This window comes from Periplaneta americana, chromosome 4, assembly GCF_040183065.1.
Source record: "Periplaneta americana isolate PAMFEO1 chromosome 4, P.americana_PAMFEO1_priV1, whole genome shotgun sequence".
NCBI classification, from domain to species: domain Eukaryota; kingdom Metazoa; phylum Arthropoda; class Insecta; order Blattodea; family Blattidae; genus Periplaneta; species Periplaneta americana.
The window spans coordinates 156979611-156989487 of NC_091120.1; the positions used below are offsets into that span (position 1 = coordinate 156979611).

Sequence of the window (9877 nt, forward strand, 5' to 3'; positions counted from 1 at the left end):
GCCGTATGGCTCCATACAGACAAAATTTTCTTTTCTCCATACGATTAAATAAAAAAGTTGTATGGCCTCCATGACAGTACTGATTGTAAGGTATTCACAGACCACTCAAAAGACAAATTCAGTCAAAATTATAGGTTTTGAGATTTTGGTATTTCCTATTTTCTTGTACTTTCTAGTTTTGAACAATACATTGCATTAAGGGCATAACATTTTCATTTTTTTCGGAACAGTTCCGAAAATGAAACAAGTAGTTTGAGAAGCTACTGCTACTAATGGAGCAGTTGTTCTGGAGCTGTTAATAGGGTCTCTTTCAACCATAAGAACTAGATGGTACATTTACGATATTTTCGTATTATGCATGATGTATGATCTAACCCAAACAATACATTAAATGTATGATGTTGTTAACAAACCAACTTTTCATTAAATTTTCATGCAATTTTAATTCTTACAGTGATACAAGAAAATGAAAATTTGTAATTTAGATCTACAGCAGCTTCCGAATAATAATGAGTAGTATTTTATTTAATTATGTTTTCAACTGCAGAAGTTCAACATCAAAATAAAACGTACCGGTAGGTGAAAAAAGTTAAGACAAATTTTGCCTATCAGATACAAGGTTCTCTTATGTGCCGTAAATCTATGACACGAACTTCCCAGCTTCATTTCCAGCCCTGAGAAAGCCATGCTAAAGATTTAATCAGTCTTTAAGCCCTATTGCACTAAACTGGATATGAATCCATAAACTTTGGGTTGAATGGCTAGCATGGTGTCAACTATACCACAGACAACAATTTCCCACATAACAAATTATTTACTCATGTGCGCAGTATTAAGCAATCAAGCTGCATTTAGGAATCAAGTTACAACAACACATTGTCATTTTTACCATTACACATACACATTTATAGCAAGTATAATTCATGACAAAATAACACACTGATAACTCTCTTCCCCTGAGCACGATATCACTATCTTTCAGGGAATTTTTGTATATTTATAATAACAAAATTGTTCACAATTAAAAAAATGCAATTTTTAGGAATGTATGAGGGAAAGTCAGTAAGTTGTTATAAGTTACAAATTCAAGTATGAACGTACATTTATGAATGAGGCACCTCAAGCTATCACTGGTAGATGGCAGTATTATTGTGCACACAAGTGAAACAAAGAAGCAACAATTGATCAACCCGACATTTGCCTTTATTATATAGTATAACTGACTGAGGAAACCACGAAAAAAAATCCCAATCAAGCTGGTCGACTCTGGGGTTTGAACCTGGGACCTCCCAAATATGAGTCTCAGAAGCAAATGACTAAGCTACAACTCTAGATTCAATTGTTTTCTTGATATGCCTATTCATACTTAGTTTGTTATCGACATGAACTCCTATTTGGTGTTTTGTTATTCAGTTATTTGCTATTTTGAGGTCGTAAGATATGTTCTCTAATATAATACTCATGTTTAAACATTATTGACACACATACTGTGGGTAAGAAGACTAGTTTTTTCCAATTAGGCAAAGTTCTTTAAGAATTAAAAGTAAAAATAATGCCTAAATTGTTTTCTCTTACAGTTAATTTTGGTAATGGAATGAAAACAAACACAAGAAAAAAATCAATTAATGAATAATTATCACTGGAATAAAGAAACCCTATGATGGCACAGACTGTTGACAATAAGTACCGATGATGTTTGCTCATCACTGCCTTTTATGGCATAGCTTAATGCAGTCTTCTACTGCAATAAATGCAGAAGTAAAAAGTATTAAAATACAATCAAGTGTAGAAAAACTAAAACAGAAAACTAAAGAGGCTCTCACTTCAACAGCACAGACCCAGAGACTATGCACATTGTCATCTTTTGCTGTGGAATATTCAGATTAAATTGACATTTTCCTGCTCAGACATACCGTCTTACTGCAATACCACATTTTTCACACACATCTGTGACACATCAATTTTATCAATGGCTGATGAGAGGAAAAAGTGGAAAGAGAACAATTCAGAAAGATACAAGTGATTCTCATGATGCTCTGAGGTTTGCTGTCTTACTGAAGGACTTAAGGAATTAAGAAAAAGATAGGGTGAAAAAAGGGAATATGGAACACGCCTATTATTTTGTCAGTTTTGTTCGAAATTAGATTTGCCGTGAAAATGTAAGAACGTAAAAATACAGTACAGTGGAATCTCGTTAGCACATTCTTCATTACCACTTTTCCTGTTTAGTACATCTATTTTTGGAAGTCCAGTCCCAATTTCATTAAATATTAAAATTACCCACTTACACATTTGACGTCTTCTGCTTACTGCATACAAACGCGCATGCATTCTCTCTCCTGTTCTCACTTCCGCCGCCTACACCCACGCAGCACGCTGCTACTTTGTTTCCATTAGAAGATGACAAAGGAAGACGAAGTCAGATAGTATCATCAGTAACTTGTTTCACTGTTTGTGGAAGTTTGTACATAAGCCACGAGTTTGAATATAAGAAGAAAGTGAGGCAGATTATGAATGAAAAAAAAAAAAAAAAAAAAAGGAGCATAATTCAAGAAGTGGACCACAACCCATACGTGAAGCTCGTTGATATTGCGCGGAAATGTAACATTCCTCCGTCAATACTGAATACGATAGTGAGCGAAAGAAAAATATAATCGAAGCAGTGTATTTAGAAGGAAAAAGCAGCAAAAGAAAACATGTATGTGAAGGTCAGTTTCCAGCATTAGAAAATGTGTTACTAAACTGGGTCAAACAAGCCCACACTTTGAATACATCAATCGATGGCATCGTGGTTCGTGCTAAGGCAGCAAATTTAGCGCTAAAGACTTTCAGACTTCAAAGCTTCAAACGGTTGGTTCAAGAACCATCACGCCTAATGTACAGATGTGTCCAAGGCAAGGCTGCAATTTAACACTGTCGAATTGTGGAAAAATATGACACTTCCCTCCATTATAGAAAAGTAGAGCCCCAATGATGTTTTTAACGCAAATGAGAAAGAAAATGTTTTTCAGTAGTACATTTTCCCGTATATGATGTTCAAATTTTTTTGTCCCTAAAAAATCGTACTAACGAGATTCTATTATACATGTTCATCGTTAAGATGCAGCTCACTTTGAAATTTGTGGAAATTCGAAGCTGCATATGCTAATTTCAGTAAACTGGTTATATGCAAGTAGGAGAATCCATTCAGAGAGGAGAGAGAATTATGTGAGCAAACTTCACCTCACTGCTTGTTATGCACAGGGAAGAAACAGAACATTTTCAACAATGGGAATCTGACACCAAAGTTGTGACCACTCCGTAATACAACTACTCTAACATCCCTTCAAACAGATAATATTTTAATGTAACTGGACAAATTATGGAACAGTTACCTGGTATCACAATTTGAGGGTGTGATTTATTTCTTAGAAGCAAACAAAAGCAAGCAGTTCAAAACTACTGACTTTTTTTTTTTCTAAACCAATCACATGTTATTGAAATGCTATTTCAGATGTTACTAAATGCCATTTCAGTTTGTGCTTTTCTGAATTATGTATTTTTTTCTCCAGATTCCCATAAAAACGTAGACACATGAAGTTTTGCAGTTTACCTCTTTGACACAGTGCACAGATAACTGAAGAAACTTCAGTTCTATAGATATGAAAATGACTTAATTAACAACGTAGAACTGTTACAGGGAAAACCAAAAAATTCTCTGCTAGGACTTACGTAACAATATTTGTTAATGTTCTTAAACATGGATTTGACTTTAAAGTGCAAAGAAATTAAAGCAATTTTCATTAAAATTATCTACACATTAAGTAATGCATGTGTCACTCTGAAATGTAGAGCTGAACTTCTTCATCCTTAAGAATACTAAAGTGCATATAAAATGTAATCCTTGACTGTTACATTAAAACAACGAAAACATAATGGATTTTGTAATACCGTGGATACAAAAGACCCTGCGAGACCCGATCTGCTGACAGCAGTCTTAGCACATAAAATTAAATAAACTCTGAAGAATAAAGTTTTCAACACTTAGATATAATATAAACGTTTCATATATGTTTAGGAACTGAAATTTTTGGTTCCTGATCCCAGAACAGAGGTTCTTAACCTGTTTGAAGCTACTGTCCATTCAGATCATCAAGAAATGCCCACAGCAACATTTTGTTACATTGAATAGAACTGCTTGAGAAATGGGAAGGATAAAGGGCAAGAAAGAAAATACAGAAGAAGGGAGATGGAGACAGAAATAAAGGAAATATAAGACAGAGAGGAAGAGGAACAGAAAGACGAGAACAAAAAAAAAAGAAGGGAAGGAAAGGGGGAGAGAAGGTAGGAAGGGGCTAAGGAGAGCAGATGAGAGGCGATGAGAGGCAATGAGAGGGAAAAATAGCAGGGGGGGGAGGGAAGAAAGAGGGTCAAAGAAAGAAAGAGAGAGGAAGTGAGAAGTTGGAGTGTAAATGAGAGAGAGAGAGAGAGAGACAGGGAACAAGAAAGAGAATGCTCGTGTGCTTGTGTCCACACACATGTATGTTGCTTGCAGGTATACAGTTATGTAGCTTTGATAATATTCACATTAAAACAATCTAGAAAGAATGACCTTGTGTTCGTCATCTATCCGAGCAGACCTTAAAGCATGTAACATGGTTAAAAATTCCTGTTCCACATAAATATATTTTTCTCAAAATTTAGGGCAAAGTGGGCTGTGTCATATGGACTTACAGAGATCCTTGTGACTCAATGTGACATCCCACAGCCTTCTTAATGGTACTGAGAAAGTTTCACAGTTGGCTCTGGACTCTTGAAGTCTTGGTACACACACTGCCCTGCGATCCAAGTCGACCACACCTTGAGGTCTCCACCCAAGAAGATGAAATCTGCATCGGCTCCAAAACTCAGGGTCCCCTTCTTGCTATCGAGACCAACTGCTTGTGCAGGATGCAGAGATGCAGCTTCCAGAGCAGTTACTTTAGAACACGCTACAAGAAAGCATTTCAATTAGTTTTCAAAACTGGCTTGTCGTTCAGACGCCCTTAGATTTGATTTATGATCAACAAAAAATAGTCTAGTCTACCTAGACAGTTCAGATCAAATGTTAAGAGCTTTATATGCAGATATTATGTGAGGCCAGAAGGCGACTGGTCTGATTTGGCCACTGATTCTAAAGTGAGTCCCAGCAAACTTTCTCGGTGTTTTTGTCAGTCAACCAGCAACACGTCCCCCCAATTAAGGAGAGAGGATGGTATTTTTTAAAACTTTTTTCCTATTTGGTGTAAAATATTAATTTTTTGTATATAGAGAGCTCATATGTGTGGCAACTCAACCAAATAAAAATATTTTGAAAAAAAAAAATATATATATATATATATATATTTGGGGGCCCAAATTTGAAAAAAATATATCCAATGCAGGATTGTACTAAAACCGATATATCTAAACCGTTTTTAAAGATAGATTCAAACAGTTTTTTGCAATGTATTTGCAAAAGCATGTTCTACAAACTGTCTGTAATAGAATTTTGATATTAGTCCCTACGTTTGTAAAATAAACAATTAAAATTTAATAATAATTTTCTGATTTCCTTTCTTGCAAACAAACGGACGTATTTTTAAAATGAAACCAATTAACAAAAGTCTGTTACAGAGAAAAGTTTCCTAATAGTCTAAAGATAGTGAGTTCTAAATTTCATGCATGTATCTTTAATAGTTCAGAAATTATATCCATTTTTGTCTGGCAATGTAGCAAAAAAAAATGAAAAGCAGGGGTGTGATTTAAAAATCCATAGCACAGGAAGTTTAAAAATGACGTCTCAACATCCGATAAGGGCACAAATACCCACAAAATGTTATGCAATCCATTCCACACATTTCAAAGGATATTTTAAATTAAAAATTTTTTTTTTTTTTTAATTTAATTTACCGGAAACAACAATAGAAGTGGGCGAATGATTTAAAAATCCTTAACACAGGAAGTTTAAAAATGGCGACTCAACATCCGATAAGGGCACAAATACCTACAAAATGTTATGCTATGCATTCCACACATATCACAGAGCATTTTAAAGAATTTTTTTTTTTAATTTACTCATTTTTCACCAAAAAATACTATCCTCTCCCATTAAAGCCACTGCTTGAAACTGCAAATTCACGCATTTCACTAAATTAAAACTCACATACTATATTGTTGTTGTTTAGTCAACTGTCTAAAGATAGGTCTGAACCTCACAAGTGATACCAACATGGCACCACTTATGAGGTAACTAGGCCAAAAGATAATGAGGTAGGGTGGCCCATTCCTTTCTCTCTAGTACTCATTATAAAATAAAAATATAATTGTGTGCATGCTATTATTAATCAAAGTAATACGAGTAAGAATGCATGGGAAGTTATGGATCATTAATGACACAGTCTACACCAGCCATGCAAGCATGTCTGATGCTCGTATTTCTGGAGCTCCACTTAACGTTCTTTGTAACTCAAACGCACGCCCACACGCACACACACACACATATATACACACAATGAAGTCACTATATTTGAAACTTTTCGACATAAATGCATGATATTTAATAAGCAAATTAATTAATTTTCACCTCTACCCACTCTCAATAAAGTATTTTAAAATACCACTACATACATGCAGCCTTCATGAAGAACTGTACACACTCGTTCATGCTGGCAATACTGCCACAGAGGGTGTCTGTCCCTGCTACAAGACCACGTCCATCTTTCACCTCGATAGCCAACTGACCCAACTGGTGAGTTCCATCCTCTAAGCCAAGTGCAGAGACGGCATCCGTCACCAACACTAGACCTGCAAATCACATCATAACATGATTCTATAAGAAAATGAGATCAGTTGGTTTAAACAACTTTTCATTTCAATATATCCAATCTTCTGATTGTTCTTGGTTACCCATGTTTGCCATAGGGTCTAGAGAGATTTCTAAGGTTGATAAAAATTCTTAACAAATCTTTCTTTGGAAGTAAAGGGAGATCTTGTCACAACATTCTTCTAACATCAAGCATCTGTTTCATCAATACCACTCAAAAAGTAATGGGAATGTGCACTAATTTTATTTTAAACAGATTTTACGACTTTTAAGGGTGGTAAATACACATTTAATGAAAATGCCTCTGTAATGCAAATAAAAAGATAATTTACTTCTCTTTTCCATGAGTTATCATGAGACATCTCAAAACATGAGTAACATTGCAGTACACAGCTTTTGGAGCTTGCAGCTTTTGGAGGCACAATTAACTAACACCCTAGATTATATATGTAACAGTTAACTCTTCGCCACGTTAAAATCGGCAGCACTTTGAAGAGAACAACTGCCAGGATCGCCACCCGTCCGCCGTAAACAAACACGAGATGGCGGCACAGTCACTAATGCAATTCATATGGGTATTATGACGTGAGTCCTTATGTAACAACTAGATGGCAGCGTAGTAAACCTGACAAAAGTTGTTAACCTCAAAGCCTATAACCCCGACATATCTGTTACATATATGATCTAGGCTAACACCTAGTTTCAAGCTGGCTGCTATGCCCGCTGTCTGATTTTATTGCTCAATGCATTCAATTGATCATATGATCATTATTATTGTATCTAAGATTAAGCAATAGTTGGTGAAGGATTCGGGAAAGTACTATCCCATAACAACCGCAGATACTGTCATTTATGGTAGCTTGTTTCATAAAAAGAGGGCCTGTTTCATGTTAGCTGAAATTTATGGCATCAAGTCTACAGAGTATGGGCTCTCCTTCAACCATTAATTACTTACTTACAAATGGCTTTTAAGGAACCCACAAGTTCATTGTCACCCTCACATAACCCCGCCATCGGTCCCTATCCTGTGCAAGAATTAATGGTTCAAGAGGCTTAAACCATACAATAAGCCTCTTAAACCATTAATTCTATTTATTATTATGAGGTGAGACTAATATTAAACTTGTCGTTGTCAAGCCCAAAGGGTGACCAGCTTCACAATGCTGCTGAGTTTGACTTTGACTTCCTGATCTTGGGAGACAATACATGTTTCCCAGGGCACTGTAGTCTCATTTGGCCAGTGGTAAGTGCACTGCACAGTGTACAATGTATCCTGAACATGGGTGACAATAACAATACGATTTTGTACACTGAAACAGTACAATAGACAGAAGGTTACTTTGTACGATCTTTTCATAAAGAATAGACATCACAATAAATTTATAATTTAAATGACACTCAAGTGGGAGAACGGTAAATATGAAGCACAGAAATGTTTCACCCCCTCTAAACTGGAAAAAATTCAATTCAAGTAACATGTACTATGAAGTCACACTAATGACATGACATTTTCAGGTTAAATGACTTTTGAAAATTTTTTTCCCATTTTAGTGTATACATTTCGATCTGGAAAGAAGAAAGTTTTTAAGTTTTCGAATATATGTGAGAAAATATCATAATTCCCACTAAAAGACTTTAGTTTCAATGTAAAATAAAATCCATGCACATTCGCCATTCTTAGCTCCAAATAAGAACGAAGGTTTTAATTTTTAATATAAAGAAAGTGTAGAATTTTGTTAAAAGGCAAACTACTTAACAGACTTGTCTCTGGTTGGTTAATCAACAAACCATTTTATGAAACTAATAAGTTTTTTAATGTCAACGTTGTTGAGAGTTTTTGAATTGATTTTATTGTTTTGTTGTTTACTTTTTATTGACTTTGTCAATTGCACAATGTTGTGTGCTCTGACTGTACAATACTGAATATACTTATTTTCAAATTTTATGAAGATCTTTTATTTTTATTTTTATTTATTGTTTAATTTCTATTCATATGTATTTTACTTCGTCATACCATCTGGATGGGTGCAGTGGGCTATACGAAGAGCTGCAGGATGTGTGTGAATTCCATCAGAAATTATTCCATAATAAACTTTATATCCTTCTGCTATGCAGTCTGATGCCAGAAGACCTACAAGGCCAGGATCTCGATGGTGAAACTGAAACAAACATTGCAAATTTATGATTTGTTAATTTCTGCATGGAAATATCATATGTACTTCGGTACATCATAATAATATATGATAGGCCTATGCAAAAATAATCACTTTGCGATTTAAGACAGCGCTTATTCTGTCAGATCCCGCCCACTTAGTCACTCGTAATGATTGCACCTCTGCACATTAATGTGTTGGACATCGTGCCACTGTCACATCTGTGACACAGTGCATGAGGGTTGGCCACTAGAGGGAACCCAAGAGATGGTGGAGCTTAAAACTGAGACGATTCTATCTAGCATCGGAATGGGAATCCGGTGTGACTCAGTGGATAGAGCGTCAGCATGTAGAGCTGAAGACCTGGGCTCAAATCCCTGTGCCGGAGAGAATTTTTCTCTGCTCCACCCATCCTTCATCATATGATGATGCAGAATTTCTGCATGGAAATATCATATGTACTTCGGTACATCGTAATAATTATGATTGGTTAGTTTAAAACTACTCAGTTTAAAACGACTCGGTTGAGAGAGAAGTTTTATATGATATTCTTATTGAATTTGGTATTCCAAAGAAACTAGTTCGATTAATTAAAATGTGCCTCAGTGAAACGTACAGCAAAGTCCGTATAGGTCAGTTTCTGTCAGATGCGTTTCCAATTCATTGTGGGCTAAAGCAAGGCGATGGATGCACTATCACCTTTACTTTTTAACTTTGCTCTAGAGTATGCCATTAGGAAAGTCCAGGATAACAGAGAGGGTTTGGAATTGAACGGGTTATATCAGCTGCTTGTCTATACGGATGACGTGAATATGATAGGAGAAAATCCACAAACGATTAGGGAAAACACGGGAATTTTACTGGAAGCCAGTAAAGAGATAGGTTTGGAAGTAAATCCCGA

General features: G+C 35.6%; 1 protein-coding gene across 1 annotated transcript in view; it reads right to left on the minus strand.

Moving 5' to 3' along the window:
- Window positions 1-4453: 4453 nt before the first annotated feature.
- LOC138698352 (N-acetylglucosamine-6-phosphate deacetylase) overlaps window positions 4454-9877 on the minus strand; it is a 33351-nt gene continuing 27927 nt past the window's right edge. The window contains exons 6-8 of the mRNA XM_069824204.1: window positions 8838-8982; window positions 6628-6804; window positions 4454-4970 (exon numbers count right to left, since the gene is read on the minus strand). Of these exons, the coding sequence (XP_069680305.1) occupies window positions 4753-4970; window positions 6628-6804; window positions 8838-8982 (540 nt within the window). The 3' untranslated portion in view covers window positions 4454-4752. The remainder of the gene's footprint in view (window positions 4971-6627; window positions 6805-8837; window positions 8983-9877) is intronic.